This window comes from Amblyomma americanum, chromosome 1, assembly GCF_052857255.1.
Source record: "Amblyomma americanum isolate KBUSLIRL-KWMA chromosome 1, ASM5285725v1, whole genome shotgun sequence".
In the NCBI taxonomy this organism is placed as follows: domain Eukaryota; kingdom Metazoa; phylum Arthropoda; class Arachnida; order Ixodida; family Ixodidae; genus Amblyomma; species Amblyomma americanum.
The window spans coordinates 297,770,302-297,787,399 of NC_135497.1; the positions used below are offsets into that span (position 1 = coordinate 297,770,302).

The window sequence follows — 17,098 nt, forward strand, 5'->3', positions numbered from 1 at the left end:
TGTCTGTGCACTTGTCACGTCCTTTGTCCCCTGCAATGCTGAAAAAACCATGTCACACCAACTTGCCCAAGCATCTACAGTATCAGCGTCAGCGGTAGATCGTGGCTGCTCGACGAGAAAAATAAAAATTTGCGTCGTATTGAATTTGTGCGCTAGAGCGTTAAATGCTTTTCTTGTATTTCTGTGTTCCCCCACATTCAGTTATCATTTCGATGCGTACTTGCTTCGTCATGGCTAGCAAGGTGCAAAACAGGCGCGCTGTTTGCAAATGTGACAGGTGCCCACCTTTCGTTGTAAGTGCGCTTTTAAAGTCAAAAGAATCGATGCGAGAACCAGAGCCGGAGGGCCCGGAGCCAAGTTGTGAGTGGCTCACTGCTTCTGTATGCTTCTAACAATGAGTTAGCTGTATCGAGAAGCAGGAGATGGCTGAAAAGAATGCACCACACAAGTAAGTTGTTTTTATCAAAGGCAGTGCCCGTATTGCAGCTTGCCGTTGCTGTCTTGTGTCTGTATGGATGTCGTCATACTCATGTCGGACATTTATAAGGATTGACGTTCCACTCCAACCTGCGTATAAGCACAAAAACTGATGCATGTGCTTGTATTAAAGGAATGCAGCTGCAGGTGTCCTTTGCCTACTGACAGCGTGAAGGTTGAGGAGCCTCAGTTGTTTATTCGTTCTCAGCGAAGACAAAACAGCATGCCTAAAGAATTATTAAGCGAATAGTTAAAGCAAGTATTGTATTCTTTAGTGCGACAGGAAAGGAGTCCATAAAAAAAGCAGTTAGATGAAAATTTGGAAACACCCACCACATTGCTTAGTGGCTTTGGCGTTCGGCTGCTGATCTCAGGTTCGTGGGTTCGATCCCGATCCTGCTGCAGTGGCAGTATTTCGACGGTGGCAAAACATAAAAACAATGGTGCGCTGTGCGACGTGAATGCACGTTGAAGAACCCCATGTGGTATAAATTATTCCGGAGCCGTCCACTGCGGTGTTCTTCACAGCCCATGTGTTGCTTGAAGATGTTAAACCTGGCATACCACTTCCACAGTTTGGAAGCCTGATACCTTGGTGATGTAAAGTCTTAATTTGCAGTGTAAGAAATGCTAGCGTTGGTTTACTATTGTGATGCATCCCAGAGCCGATGTGCTACATAGTTATGTGTTGTGAGACACGTATGTGTTAATGAATATGAGGGCCGCTGGCAGAGTTTGCTCTGAATTTTTCTTCATTATTCATGGCGTGGTGTGCACAATTCCTCCACTTTTCTGCTGTCACCGTTGGTGTCTTGTTTCTAAACAGAGCTTCAACCAAAGGAAGCCATAAATCTTTATGCTCATTCTTGGTATCATTATTAACTTGTACCCAGAGAAACTCCATAGGTTAAAGCTAAGGTGGGAGCCAGAGCTTGACGTTGCCAGCCCTCGCCACAGCGACACCTACATGGTATTTGACAACACACAGCTTGGGCAGCTTCATGATTTATAGGAGCCACATTGTTGGCATCATAGCGTTCCATTAGTGTTCTCTCTGTCAGCTACTGCTGAACTGCTTCTTTGTGTAAAACTGTTGTCGGCATTGCTTCGTCCAGGTGTGAATGACACAACTGCTTGTGTTTCGCTAGTATGTTTCTTTTGGCTGCTTCACATGAGTGAAAACATCTCAAAATGATTGCCATCCATTCCTTCATAGCAGTCTTCACCCTTTTTGTTTTTATGCAGGAAACATACAGGGAGCCGTTGATGGGCCTTTCTCATTGCTGATGTGCATCGCAATGATGCGGTGGCCCTTCCCTGGCAGCCTGCTCCAGGCCATGGTTGTCCTGATCTTGGCACAAGCAGCACACGCTCACTGTTCTGTCCTTCCACCAACACTGCGCTTGCTGCCGTTGCACATATCTCATCCAGGTAAATAATCTGGGAACCTACCATCTTGTACCTTAGGTAGCTTTCCTGCCTTGCGAAAGTGTCTTCTCTTTCAGTGGGCAGTTAGTGTAATTTTATTGCGCGTTTCCTTCTGTCAAACGATGCGTTAGACATTAGAATACATGAATTACCGTGTGGTATTTTCCTACAACCGCTAAATAATTTGATTGAATTTCTTCTTTCATGCTGTTTCGGTTTCATCGACTGAACGACGACTGTGACGTCAAGTTGATGTTTTGTTCGCGTGATCTACTAGAAAAACTGTAATATAATCGCTGATATGTAGATTTAATTCACTATGACAGTTAATCCAGCATCTTCCAAGACATGGAATGACAAGCCTGTTAGTGATTATATTAAAATTTTTCCAGTTCATGACGTGGCCAAAACATCAACTTGACGTCACAGTCGTCCTTCGGTCGATGAAACCGAAACACCGTGAAGAAAAAATTCAATTATAAATTATTTAGCGTTCGTACACAAATACCACAGGGTGCTTCATGCATACGAATGTCTAAGATATCGTTTGAAAGAAAAAAACACGCAAGAAAAAATTTGGTGTCTATAGTCCTTTAAAGGGGTGCAGACACAAAATTTTAAACACATTGAACAGCATGAGAGTGAGAGAGAGAAAGACTTTATTGTGCAGAGGAATTCGGGCCTCCCAGGACCCCTGGGTCCACGCACGACCACACCGCACTCAAACGTTCACGGCTAAAAGGTCCATGACGCTGCCTGCACAGGTGACGACGATCTTCTTTCGTGCCTGATCTGTGGAGCGTAGTGAGGTCTCCCAGTCCTCCCATGTTGGGAGTGGCTCCGGCCTGCCGGGTGGAGGGGAAGCCGGACAGACCCCGAGGATATCAGTCAGGTTTGCCTTTTGTGCGTTGTACAGAGGGCAGGAAGGTGGGATGGGTCGGTAGTGTGGAGAGGAGAGAGGGGGTAGTTGCGGTACGATTTCTTTCATGGGCGTAAGAAGTTGCCATCTCGCAAGTGTCTGGCACATTCTTTGAGTGGAACATAAATTATTGCTTTTTTTTTAATGCTGAGTTGAGTTGAGTTGAGTGCTTGTAAACTACTGGTGGGATTAGCCTTGCAGTTGCTGCCGGCAATTGCTCCACCGTAGCGACACTTATATAGAAATCACAGAAACACTGTCCGCAAAAACCTAAATAGACACTCCTGAGGTCACCATGTGGAGGCCAAATCCGTGTCCTGCAGGTAAAGTAGAAGAAGGCGAAAAGCATCCCATCTACTCGACTGGCTCCCGCGCGGGAAAACAATGTCCTGAAGAGAACTGTGAGGAACTCCTGCCTTCCTGAGGGATCCGAATAACACAGCCCGTTCCGCGTTGTACAAAGTAGCGCACAAGAGGTAATGTTCTATGTCACCACACACACCACACGTTGAACACAATGGTGACAACGCTAGGCCAGTCTTATACATCCACGCCGGCGTACGAGCAGAATCCGTGCGAACGCGGTGCAGCAAAGTGGCTTGGTACCTTTTGAGACCCTTGGTCACACATGGCTGATGAGGAGAGCTCCACAAAGAACGGAATTGGCACAACACCACATCTCTGAACATTTGCTTGACTTCATGAGGGACTCCATGTACTGAAATCCCGGAGAGAGCTGTATGGGCGAGGTTGTCTGCTATCTCGTGGCCTAAGACACCTATGTGGGAGGGCACCCATTGAAAACGTATAGAGAAGCCTTTGCTATGTAGATTCTGCACCAGACGTAGGGATCTAAGACTCAAGGCATCAGCGGGGAACCCGTACTCTAACCTTTGAAGGGCAGATTTTGAATCCGTAATTATGACAGTAGGTTGAGGCGTACAACACCGTAGCTTCTTTAGAGCTGCCTCAATGGCAATGCTTTCGGCCATTGTGGAGGACACGTCTTTAGTAAAACGAACAGACCAATCATACTTCAAAGACGGAATATGAAAAGCAGCTGCGCTAGATCCTCTGACCTTGTCCACAGAGCCGTCTGTAAAATTTGAAGATGACTGGCATATTCGGTCTCAAGATGTTCCAGTACGAGCGAACGCATTGCCGCTAAAGGAGAATTCCGCTTAGCGCGAACGTGGGGAATTGTCAAGGAACAGTTCAGGCTCGGAAAGGACCAAGGTGGCTTCAACGTCTTAGGTCGATCTCGAAGGTCGAGACCCAGAGAACGAAGAGTATTTAAAGCCAAGTACGCCCTGGACTCAGATCTCTTTCGAAGGCGCTGTAGAAGCGCTCTCCCGGCAACAGTCTCTCTCAGGCGGCCAATTTGCAGCAAAAGACTTTGTGAAGCGGCTAGCCGAAGAGGTTTCGATTGAGACTCATACAGTACTGCATTGTTTGGAGCAGCCCGCGGAACGCCGAGAGCTCTTCTTAGTCCCATTCTGTGCAAAACCTCAAGGCGTTCCAGCTGCGATACCGAGGGGGAAATTAAAGGGAGCTGGTACATTATGCGACTTGTCACCAGGGCATCGTGAAGCCTGATCATTGAAGCAGGATGGTTTCCCCATTGCTCACTAGCAACTCTACGAAGCACATTGAGACGCGAAGATAGTGAAGCCACAATCGAGTCCAACAGCTCGTCGCCACTGTAGACGTGAGTCAATAGTGACGCCCAAAAAACGTATGTGGTTAACCTGACGAAGGCAAGACTGATCAAGGTCTATGCTCAGCCGCGCATACCGTCGTCCCCTACCTGGAAACAGGACGAAGCCAGATTTTTCCACCGAGAGAGTCAACCCAACACCTTGAAGGTAACTTTTAACTGAAAGCGCGGCCTGTCGCTCTAATTGAGCTAAGCGTTTGTGTTGATATACGGTTAACCAAAGACAAATTTCGTCTGCATATATCGACATATGGACATGCCTACAATGTTTTTGTACTTTTGCGGGAAGACCGGCCATGACAACATTAAAGAGCGTTGGGGACAGGACACTACCCTGAGGTACCCCTCGCGATACCGCCCTTTCGGAGCTCATTGTACTGCCTAACCGCACTCGAAATTTACGATCACTGAGAAATGAGTGAATGAATCGCAGAAGATAGCCCTGGACGCCTACGACCTGCAGACTATTCAGTATTGAGCTCTGGAGGACGCTATCATAAGCCTTTGATAAGTCTAGGAAAATAGCTAGTGTTGAAAGTCCAAAGGCACTCTGATGTTCAATGTGGCTTATCAAGTCCAGGACGCTATCTTGCGCGCATAAACCTGTGCGGAATCCAGTCATGCATGTTGGTAGTGCCCTTCTATCCTCAAGCCACCAAGACAAACGCTTACTTGCCATCTTCTCCATGAGCTTAGCCACACACGACGTCAGCGATACAGGACGATACGAGGCCGCGTCTGTCATCTCTTTACTGGCCTTCAGCAGTGGGACTACACAAGCCATTTTCCATGAAGGGGGAACGTCACCAGATTCCAACAGTCGATTGAGATAGGTTAGGAGCATCTTCCGGTGTTCCAGAGGCAGGTTCTGTAACATTTGATTGGTAACGCCGTCAGGACCTGGTGCGCAGCGACGCCGCAGGCTGCGGAGCGCTGTCTGTAGTTCTCGAAGTGTGAACGGGGCGTCCATAACAGACGGAGACATAGCTGGCAGAGCGCAGGGATGAATGCCTGGTCTGGAATTTACAAATGCATCCGCAAATTCCTCTGCCAAGCACACGAGATGTTTCTGCGTGCGCAATGCAAGTGCCTCGAAAGGTTTACTCGGACGAGAGCCACCAGCAAGACTGCCAACGACACGCCGAATTCTCGTTATCGGTGAGAAAACACTCAAACTAGCGCAAAAGGACACCCACTGGGACCTACAGAGCTTGTTCGCATGACGTCTAATGGCAGAGTTGAGCCTGTTGAAAGTTGTCTTCAAGGCTCTGTCGTCCTTCTTCCGCAACAGTTGTCGCTCCGCCCTTCTGCGCGCTGCGCAGAGGTTTCTGAGTTTTAAATCCGGAGTCGGAAAATGATCAGGTAGCTTGAGCGCCGTGGTAGCAGCCATCTTAGGATAAATCATTTTGTCTGTCACATCACCGGAAACACAGGCTAAGTACTCCCTGTATTTGTCCCAATTAACAACATGGCAAATTTTAGGACCACGCAGATGGAAGTCGGCAGTAAACACAAATATCGGGTAGTGATCACTTCCCATTCGGTCAGCTCTAGTTGACCACGGCACACGGACGTCAGGTGAATGTAAGGTTAGGTCTATAGATGTGGGTGAGGTTGGAGGCCGAAAGAAAGTGGGACTTCCGTCATTGGCCACGCACAGGTCCAAACTGTCGATGACTTTTACAAGTTGGCGTCCGCGAGAATCTGTGTTCCTGTCACCCCAGGCAGGGTGGTGGGCGTTGAAGTCACCGCAGATGATTTTGGGTGCTGGGCAGCGGTCACAAAGTTGCTGGAGGAACAAAGCCATGTCGACCTTCTTCCGCGGGGACACTTATACTGATGCAATGGACAGAGATCGGAAGGCGAGCCGAATCCTCACAGCCACTACCTCAATACTGTCAGTGCAAAGATCGGTGACGTTCAAAGCCACATGAGGAATCTCCCTTCGTATGTAAAGGGCGGCACTTCCTGCGGGAAAAGACTTTATGCTGCAATTCTTGTGGGCGACGTATCCCTGCAAAGACCTCCCGCTTGGCAAGCCAGCCTCCGAGAGGGCCAGTACTGGAACACAGGTCTCTTTCAAGAACAATTTTAGTTCTGCTAATCGACTTATAATCCCAGCGCAGTTCCATTGCATGATAAACGGCACTTTTCTAGGGTTTTTAGTTGCAACAGGTTGAAGAAAACTAGCCATCTAGGAGTTGAAGTTCTCTGCGAAGGCGGCGATCAAGGTGTCAAAGGAAAGCACCAGCTGTATAAAGTTCTTCAAAGTGCCAGGCTGCATCGCTTGGCTATATGAACGCAGGACATCAAACAAAACGCGTAGAAGGTCGGAAAGATTCCGGCTTTTGAGCTCCTTATTTTGCTGCACGCACTGGCGCACCACTTCGACAAAATACGGGGACTGGGACCCGCTCTTGGCCACGGTAGCTGGTGTCTGCATCTCTTTTAAGGCAAGGGGATGTCCTCCTTGCTGTTGAGTCTTGCTGTGATCTGGTCGCTGAGGAACATGGACACTTTTTGCAGAAGCAGATCGAACAGCCAGCTCGCCCTCGGAGGCCGTTGCCGACTTGCTCGGATCAGGTCGTGCAGCGACGTCGCTTGCTACCACGTCCCGAGCTTCCGACTCGAGCACAGGGAACTCTTCACTTCCATGTATCGGCTTCTCAGTAGGTTGTGGTTTGGGGCCACTAATGAAGGACTTGCGACGGTGTAAGGCACTTACACGGAATGTGCAGCCACTGAAACTCGCTGGATGGTCACCTCCACAATTAGCGCAAGCAAAATCTGCCTTGCACTGTTTGTAATCATGGCCACCACCACACCGCTTGCAACGTTGATCTTTGTTGCAAACTCTCGCTACATGTCCAAAGCGTTGGCACCTGAAGCACCGGGGAGGAGTTTCAACGAACTCGTGGACTGCATGTTTGGTGAAACCAAGGTCAATTAATCCAGGGCGCTCGGTGTTGGGAGCAAACGTTAGCACAATAGAGTTTGTAGGCTTCGCTGCCCATTGTTGTTCTCCAGGCTCCACCCGGCGCATTAACCGTCGCACGTGCAGAACTCCTTGCGGTTTCAAGTAGTCAAGAAGGGCACTTTTCGAATACCACACTGGTACTTCCCCTTATAACACATGTGTTAGTCATGTAGGAGTGTGGCAACCGGGCTTGAACTCGTATGCCACCGATCTGAGAGCACCGCAGAAGAATGTCCACTTGCTCTTCCGTTGAGATATCTAGGTGAAGTGCCCCTTGCGTTTGAAGCGACTGCGAATCGGAGCAGGTCCCAGTAGTACTTTAATATCATCGAACAGCCTGATAGGGTTCCACTCTCTGAAGTCAACACCTTTCTCTTTTGGCTGAACTATCACTGGATAGGATGCCGACTGTCCGGTGCTTCCGATGACTCACCACTTTGAAGCCATCGTTGTCCATTTCCGCCATGTCAGCCACTTCCTCGTCAGAGGCGACGATAGTTGAGTCGTCCCCACTGAGCGATGATGACGCACTGCACTGCTGGACGTCCCTGATGACTGGCATATCCCCGCCATGTGATGCCATGGCCGCCTCCGCCCCACTGGGCTCCTTCGGATGGCGCTGTCCCTTTAAGGATACCGGCGCCGGAGCTGCTGTACCCTTCCCGTAGGGACAGTACCGCCTTAAAGACGCGGCCGTCTTCCAAGGGTGGAAATAACCTAGTTAATAACTAGAAAACAAGGCAAAATTACTGAGCTGAGGTGACAACAGATCGAGCAGCGTCGCCTTCCTCTTCCTCCTCCCCGTTTTTAATGCTGTCCGATGAGCCTGTTGCCATTTCCACCCACATCGGGCAGCCGCCGCGGCTCAGTGGTTGTGGCGCTTGGCTGCTGACCCGAAAGACGTGGGTTCGATCCCAGCCGCGTTGGTCGAATTTCGATGGAGGTGAAATTCTAGAGGCCCGTGTACCGCGCAATGTCGGTGCACATTAAAGAACCCCAGGTGGTGGAAATTTTGCGGAGCCCTTCACTACAGCCTCCCTCATAGCCTGAGTCGCTTTCGGACGTTTAACCCCCATAAACGAAACCATTTCCACCAACATCGAGTGATGTCATGGTGCACTTGCTTTAATTATTGTGACGTCGCTAAACTCAGGTGTTGTTCACTTCAGCGCTGGCGCTGACTGAGACCAAAGGCTTTGTGTACAAAATGGCTTGTAATTAATTATTCACACTATGCACTGGTGTTTTGCGCTTATTTTCATGATTGCTAGGCCCGTAGGCCTCTTTGAAGGCAAATAAACTGACACCGAAAAACTTTGTGCCTGGAACCCTTTAAAGCATATTCCATGTAGTTAGCATCTTACATTGTGGTGGGAAAATTTGTGCATGCATGACCTCAATGCCAGCTCTGGGAAGTTGTCATACAGGGTGCTGCGCCACTAATCTCCACTTCCTGGCCATTCTGTGCTGGGTGTCGACCACTTCCAACTGCTTATTCTTGCCTCTCCTTCTTTCCATTAAACGCTGTCCATGCACTGACACCAAGCATTTTGCTGGCAAATGCACATGTTCCATTCACAGTATGTCCCAAGTCTCTATCTTGCTGTAGATGTAGCAATTAAAAATTTTTTCTCATTGAATTACGAGAAAAAAAAACTCCACTTGTTTGCTTCTTAGTCAAGTGCCTTAGGTGTACAGCAGACGTGTTGAACAAGGAAGAATGTCACACCATGCTGGGAACTATGATGAAAGATAAACAGCACTTTACATAGCACATACTTTGACACAGACGCATGAAAACTATAGGCAATGCTCATGGCATTGGCTTCGCCGCCTGTTGGCCAGGCCACGAAGCGTGAGCAGGTCGTGTCTGCTGCTCTCCCTGTCCATTTCAGCGCGCTTTTGCGATGCGCTTGTGCTTTGATATTACATTGTGTGGAGTATTGATTAGTCACGAATATATTTTCATGTAAGTCTTCAGTGACGTAAAGGGTCGTACTTCTGCGCAGCTGGCTGCTCGAAAACTTTACAAAAAATTTTCCAGGAATGCGTCCTTAGGTCCCCTGCGTGCCTTCGCTCGTCAGCGGTTTTTTCAGCAGCGCAGGGGACAAAGGACGTGACAAGTGCACAGACACGGCGCTGAACTTACAACTGGTTTATTGAGGTGATTTTCACTACTTAAGTACAGTGGCAACCAATCTCAAATGAAAAGACAGATACACAAAACAGATTGACGAAAATGACAATTCCTGAGCACAGGTCTACAGTGGCACAAGACCAGCTGCGCACGTTTTTCTATTCTCATCAAGGAAACGTAGTTCTTTATCAGACAGAGCTCTTGAGGCAACGGTTACGCATTCATCTTTGAATTTATGGATTTCATGAGCTTCAATGATTTCACGAGTGATTTTGCCTCTATAGAGAATGGCCCTTCCTGAGAGCACACAGCGGCACATCTTCAGCTCATGGCGCACTTGAATGGCGGCGGTGGTCTCAGACGGCAGTCAAGACTACTGAATTCTTATGGCAGTGCGGGCTGCCGCAGCTTCGAGCCATCACTAAGAAGACGCATCAGGAAAGCTTCAGTCCGGTCCACACCTATGGTGAAGTGTCCTTGCCGGAACAAGTACAAGACGTCCTTAGACGAGGACCATAGTTCGCCGTCGAACCCAGGCGATCGGCACCGGAACTTCTTGCGATGGTGAGACAAGTTTCCAGCCTAGCAGCGGCTCCTGAAGTGGACCGATGTGTTTCAGATGGAGTGGACATTTTGGCAAAGTGTAAACCTACCGGGTGTAGAATTCCAATCAAATTCACCGTTTCATTTTTAAAGAACAATTCGCTGCCCCTATGACACGCTGATAAAGAGGGAGGTTTTGCTGTGATGCCAAAAGCGCTCTACTTATCGAAGGCAGAAAATGCTATCTGTTCAACTTTCCGGCAGAGAAGCGATGTCGCTCTAAGTAAAGTGAAAGCCCGAGCACGGAAAATGTGTGCACAAATAATTTGGAATCCCTAGCCAAATGTATAGAGAAAAGCAAGGGGTCCTGCTTAAAGATATTCTTCACAGCCAAAACTCACAAGCTGGACTGCCCTGTTTGAGCAATAGTCACCGAGGGTGGCACATGGCAAAAGTCTGTCGCGTTAATTTTTGCAAGACAAGCTGAACCTCTTAACCATTGACGACCCTTTTCAGGTGAAGAGTTCTAACCAAGTAATCGCTTTCTTGCAACAAAACCCAGGGAAAGGCTTTTTGGCCTGCTCTATCGATATGAAAGATTTATATTATTCCCTTCCGCAAAAGAAACTGATGGCAAGTGTTAAAGAATGCATTGATTCCTTTGGTGTGGTAGCTTTCCAGAATTCTGCAGGCATCAGCAATAGCAACTTCTTGGAACTCCTTACTTTTTACTTTAACTCCACATTTTCCACCTGGAATGAATCTGTTTACCTCCAGAGCAATGGCGTCTGCATTGGTTCATGCATAGCTCCGATACTGAGCGACATTTATCTCGCGCACCATGACAGGCTCCTTGATAGTCAACTAGACGAAAGCGTGGCTCGTGTTTTTAAGTTTGTAGATGAATTTTTAGTTTTGATGACATGTGCAGTTACTGACGCAGAGGCCTCGGTCTCGAAAGTTTTATCAATTTTTCACACCTGTCTTGACCCTCTTGTTTTGACGCATGAAACGCCTTGTGAAGGAAAGTTACGTTTTTTAGATCTTGCCATGTTCCTCAAAAATAGCCATGTGTGCTGGCGTTACGAGCCACGATGCCAGAAGCCCCTCGCGCCTTTCGCTTCTGCACATTCTAAGCTTGTAAAGCGCGGCATCGCAAAGTTGTGTTTTAAGAAATGCCCTAGAAAAATCATGCCATCATGCGATGCAAGACAGCTATCAAAATCAGGTGGTACGCATACAAGCAGCAGGATACCTTTCCGACCGTCTGATTGGAATATCAGAGAGCCTGCTAAGAGAAATCATTAATTCAGGCCGCAGAGATTCCACTGAAAGGCCCAAGGAAGAAAAAAGAAAGTATGTGGTTATTCCTTATCTACACCGCATTTCACATAATCTGAAAAGGGTGGGAGCGCGTTCCGATGTAAACGTTGTTTTTTCCGCGCCCGATAAGCTCTCCACACTCTGCCATATTGTAAACAGCATCAATGAAAGGATGGTTGGCTGCGATAAGAAACACCAAAAAGGTTTTGTACCATGCAGCAGCAATGTTGTGTACAGGTTTCCGCTTACATGTGGCAAGCACTACACGGGGCAAACTGGTCGTTGCCTCAACGACCGGCTGCGGGAACACAACAACAACAACGTGAGCGGCACCGCTTCCCGTCACCTTGGCATTCATTGCAGAGACTGCACAGAGGAAAGAAAAAAGAACAAAAAACCGCCGTGTTATCCTGTTTTCACTCAGTGTCGAGTGCTGTCAGACAATAGAACAAAAATCACTCGTGAAATCATTGAAGCTCATGAAATCCATAAATTCAAAGATGAATGCGTAAGCGTTGCCTCAATAGCTCTGCCTGATAAAGAACTACGTTTCCTTGATGAGAATAGAAAAACGTGCGCAGCTGGTCTTGTGCCACTGTAGACCTGTGCTCAGGAATTGTCATTTTCGTCAATCTGTTTCGTGTATCTGTCTTGTCATTTGAAATTGGTTGTCACTGTACTTAAGTAGTGAAAACTACCTCAATAAACCAGTTGTAAGTTCAGCGCCGTGTCTGTGCACTTGTCACGTCCTTTGTCCCCTGCAATGCTGAAAAAACCATGTCACACCAACTTGCCCAAGCATCTACAGTATCAGCGTCAGCGGTAGATCGTGGCTGCTCGACGAGAAAAATAAAAATTTGCGTCGTATTGAATTTGTGCGCTAGAGCGTTAAATGCTTTTCTTGTATTTCTTTCTTCCCCCACATTCAGTTATCATTTCGATGCGTACTTGCTTCGTCATGGCTAGCAAGGAGCAAAACAGGCGCGCTGTTTGCAAATGTGACAGGTCGCCCACCTTTCGTTGTAAGTGCGCTTTTAAAGTCAAAAGAATCGATGCGAGAAGCAGAGCCGGAGGACCCGGAGCCAAGTTGTGAGTGGCTCACTGCTTCTGTATGCTTCTAACAATGAGTTAGCTTTATCGAAAAGCAGGAGATGGCTGAAAAGAATGCACCACACAAGTAAGTTGTTTTTATCAAAGGCAGTGCCCGTATTGCAGCTTGCCGTTGCTGTCTTGTGTCTGTATGGATGTCGTCATACTCATGTCGGACATTTATAAGGATTGACGTTCCACTCCAACTTGCGTATAAGCACAAAAACTGATGCATGTGCTTGTATTAAAGGAATGCAGCTGCAGGTGTCCTTTGCCTGCTGACAGCGTGAAGGTTGAGGAGCCTCAGATGTTTATTCGTTCTCAGCGAAGACAAAACAGCATCCCTAAAGAATTATTAAGCCAATAGTTAAAGCAAGTATTGTATTCATTAGTGCGACAGGAAAGCAGTCCATAGAAAAAGCAGTTAGATGAAAATTTGGAAGCACCCACCACATGGCTTAGTGGCTTTGGCGTTCGGCTGCTGATCTCAGGGTCGCCGGTTCGATCCCGATCCTGCTGCAGTGGCAGTATTTCGACGGTGGCAAAACATAAAAACAATGGTGCGCTGTGCGACGTGAATGCACGTTGAAGAACCCCATGTGGTATAAATTAATCCGGAGCCGTCCACTGTGGTGTTCTTCATAGCCCATGTGTTGCTTCAGGATGTTAAATCTGGCATACCACTTCCAAAGTTTGGAAGCCTGATACCTTGGTGATGTAAAGTCTTAATTTGCAGTGTAAGAAATGTTAGCGCTGGTTTACTATTGTGATGCATCCCAGAGCCGATGTGGTACATAATTATGTTTTGTGAAACTCGTATGTGTTAATGAATATGAGGGCCACTGGCAGAGTTTGCTCTGAATTTTTCTTCATTATTCATGGCGTGGTGTGCACAATTCCTCCACTTTTCTGCTGTCACCGTTAGTGTCTTGTTTCTAAACAGAGCTTCAACCAAAGGAAGCCATAAATCTTTATGCTCATTCTTGGTATCATTATTAACTTGTACCCAGAGAAACTCCATAGGTTAAAGCTAAGGTGGCAGCCAGAGCTTGACGTTGCCAGCCCTCGCCACAGCGACACCTACATGTTATTTGACAACGCACAGTTTGGGCAGCTTCATGATTTATGGGAGCCACATTGTTGGCATCATAGCGTTCCATTAGTGTTCTCTCTGTCAGCTACTGCTGAACTGCTTCTTTGTGTAAAACTGTTGTCGGCATTGCTTCGTCCAGGTGTGAATGACACAACTGCTTGTGTTTCGCTAGTATGTTTCTTTTGGCTGCTTCACATGAGTGCAAACATCTCAAAATGGTTGCCACCCGTATCTTCATAGCAGTCTTCACCCTATTTGTTTTTCGGCAGGAAACATACAGGGAGCCGTTGATGGGCCTTTCTCATTGCTGATGTGCCTCGCAATGATGCGGTGGCCCTTCCCTGGCAGCCTGCTCCAGGCCATGGTTGTCCTGATCTTGGCACAAGCAGCACACGCTCACTGTTCTGTCCTTCCACCAACACTGCGCTTGCTGCCGTTGCACATATCTCATCCAGGTAAATAATCTGGGAACCTACCATCTTGTACCTCAGGTAGCTTTCCTGCCTTGCGAAAGTGTCTTCTCTTTCAGTGGGCAGTTAGTGTAATTTTATTGCGCGTTTTCTTCTGTCAAACGATGCGTTAGGCATTAGAATACATGAGTTACCGGATGATATTTTTCTACAACCGCTAAATAATTTGATTGAATTTCTTCTCTCGTGCTGTTTCGGTTTCATTGACTGAATGACGACTGTGACGTCAAGTTGATGTTTTGTTCGCGTGATCTACTAGAAAAACTGTATTATAATTGCTGATATGTAGATTTAATTCACTATGACAGTTAATCCAGCATCTTCCAAGACATGGAATGACAAGCCTGTTAGTGATTATATTAAAGTTTTTCCAGTTCATCACGTGGCCAAAACATCAACTTGACGTCACAGTCGTCCTTCGGTCGTTGAAACCGAAACACCGTGAAGAAAAAATTCAATTATAATTTATCTAGCGTTCATACACAAATACCACAGGGTGCTTCATGCATACGAATGTCTAAGATATCGTTTGAAAGAAAAAAACACGCAAGAAAAAATTTGGTGTCTATAGTCCTTTAAAGGGGTGCAGACACAAAATTTTAAACACATTGAACGGCATGAGAGTGAGAGAGAGAAAGACTTTATTGTGCAGAGGTATTCGGGCCTCCCAGGCCCCCTGGGTCCACGCACGACCACACCGCACTCAAACGTTCATGGCTAAAAGGTCCATGACGCTGCCCGCACAGGTGGCGACGATCTTCTTTCGTGCCTGATCTGTGGAGCGTAGTGAGGTCTCCCAGTCCTCCCATGTTGGGAGTGGCTCCGGCCTGCCGGGTGGAGGGGAAGCTGGACAGACCCCGAGGATATCAGTCAGGTTTGCCTTTTGTGCGTTGTACAGAGGGCAGGAAGGTGGGATGGGTCGGTAGTGTGGAGAGGAGAGAGGGGGTAGTTGCGGTACGATTTCTTTCATGGGCGTAAGAAGTTGCCATCTCGCAAGTGTCTGGAACATTCTTTGAGTGGAACATAAATTATTGCTGTTTTTAATGCTGAGTTGAGTTGAGTTGAGTGGTTGTAAACTACTGGTGGGATTAGCCTTGCAGTTGCTGCCGGCAATTGCTCCACCGTAGCGACACTTTTATAGAAATCACAGAAACACTGTCCGCAAAAACCTAAATAGACACTCCTGAGGTCACAATGTGGAGGCCAAATCCGTGCCCTGCAGGTAAAGTAGAAGAAGGCGAAAAGCATCCCTTCTACTCGACTGGCTCCCGCGCGGGAAAACAATGTCCTGAAGAGAACTGTGAGGAACTCCTGCCTTCCTGAGGGATCCGAATAAGACAGCCCGTTCCGCGTTGTACAAAGTACCGCACAAGAGGTAATGTTCTATATCACCACACGCACCACACGTTGAACACAATGGTACAACGCTAGGCCAGTCTTATACATCCACGCCGGCGTACGAGCAGAATCCGTGCGAACGCGGTGCAGCAAAGTGGCTTGGTACCTTTTGAGACCCTTGGTCACACATGGCTGATGAGGAGAGCTCCACAAAGAACGGAATTGGCACAACACCACATCTCTGAACATTTGCTTGACTTCATGAGGGACTCCATGTACTGGAATCCCGGAGAGAGCTGTATGGGCGAGGTTGTCTGCTATCTCGTTGCCTAAGACACCTATGTGGGAGGGCACCCATTGAAAACGTATAGAGAAGCCTTTGCTATGTAGATTCTGCACCAGACGTAGGGATCTAAGACTCAAGGCATCAGCGGGGAACCCGTACTCTAACCTTTGAAGGGCAGATTTTGAATCCGTAATTATGACAGTCGGTTGAGGCGTACAACACCATAGCTTCATTAGAGCTGCCTCAATGGCAATGCTTTCGGCCATTGTGGAGGACACGTCTTTAGTAAAACGAACAGACCAATCATACTTCAAAGACGGATTATGAAAAGCAGCTGCGCTAGATCCTCTGACCTTGTCCACAGAGCCGTCTGTAAAATTTGAAGATGACTGGCATATTCGGTCTCAAGATGTTCCAGTACGAGCGAACGCATTGCCGCTAAAGGAGAATTCCGCTTAGTGCGAACGTGGGGAATTGTCAAGGAACAATCGAGGCTCGGAAAGGACCAAGGTGGCTTCAACGTCTTAGGTCGATCTCGAAGGTCGAGACCCAGAGAACGAAGAGTATTTAAAGCCAAGTACGCCCGGGACTCAGATCTCTTTCGAAGGCGCTGTAGAAGCGCTCTCCCGGCAACAGTCTCTCTCAGGCGGCCAATTTGCAGCAAAAGACTTTGTGAAGCGGCTAGCCGAAGAGGTTTCGATTGAGACTCATACAGTACTGCATTGTTTGGAGCAGTCCGCGGAACGCCGAGAGCTCTTCTTAGTCCCATTCTGTGCAAAACCTCAAGGGGTTCCAGCTGCGATACCGAGGGGGAAATTAAAGGGAGCTGGTACATTATGCGACTTGTCACCAGGGAACCGTGAAGCCTGATCATTGAAGCAGGATGGTTTCCCCATTGCTCACTAGCAACTCTACGAAGCACATTGAGACGCGAAGATAGTGAAGCCACAATCGAGTCCAACAGCTCGTCGCCACTGTAGACGTGAGTCAATAGTGACGCCCAAAAAACGTATGTGGTTAACCTGACGAAGGCAAGACTGATCAAGGTCTATGCTCAGCCGCGCATACCATCGTCCCCTACCTGGAAACAGGACGAAGCCAGATTTTTACACCGAGAGAGTCAACCCAACACCTTGAAGGTAACTTTTAACTGAAAGCACGGCCTGTCGCGCTAATAGAGCTAAGCGTTTGTGTTGATATCCGGTTAACCAAAGACAAATGTCGTCTGCATATATCGACATATGGACATGCCTACAATGTTTTTGTACTTTTGCGGGAAGACCGGCCATGACAACATTAAA

At 47.7% G+C, this 17,098-nt stretch overlaps 1 protein-coding gene across 4 annotated transcripts in view; it reads left to right on the forward strand.

The window, feature by feature from the left end:
- LOC144115266 (uncharacterized) overlaps nt 1–17,098 on the forward strand; it is a 339,847-nt gene that overhangs the window by 35,021 nt on the left and 287,728 nt on the right. For all 4 annotated transcript variants that reach the window (XM_077649571.1, XM_077649574.1, XM_077649573.1 and 1 more), the window contains 2 exons: nt 1,723–1,908; nt 13,973–14,158. In XM_077649571.1, coding sequence (XP_077505697.1) covers nt 1,723–1,908; nt 13,973–14,158 — 372 coding nt within the window. The remainder of the gene's footprint in view (nt 1–1,722; nt 1,909–13,972; nt 14,159–17,098) is intronic.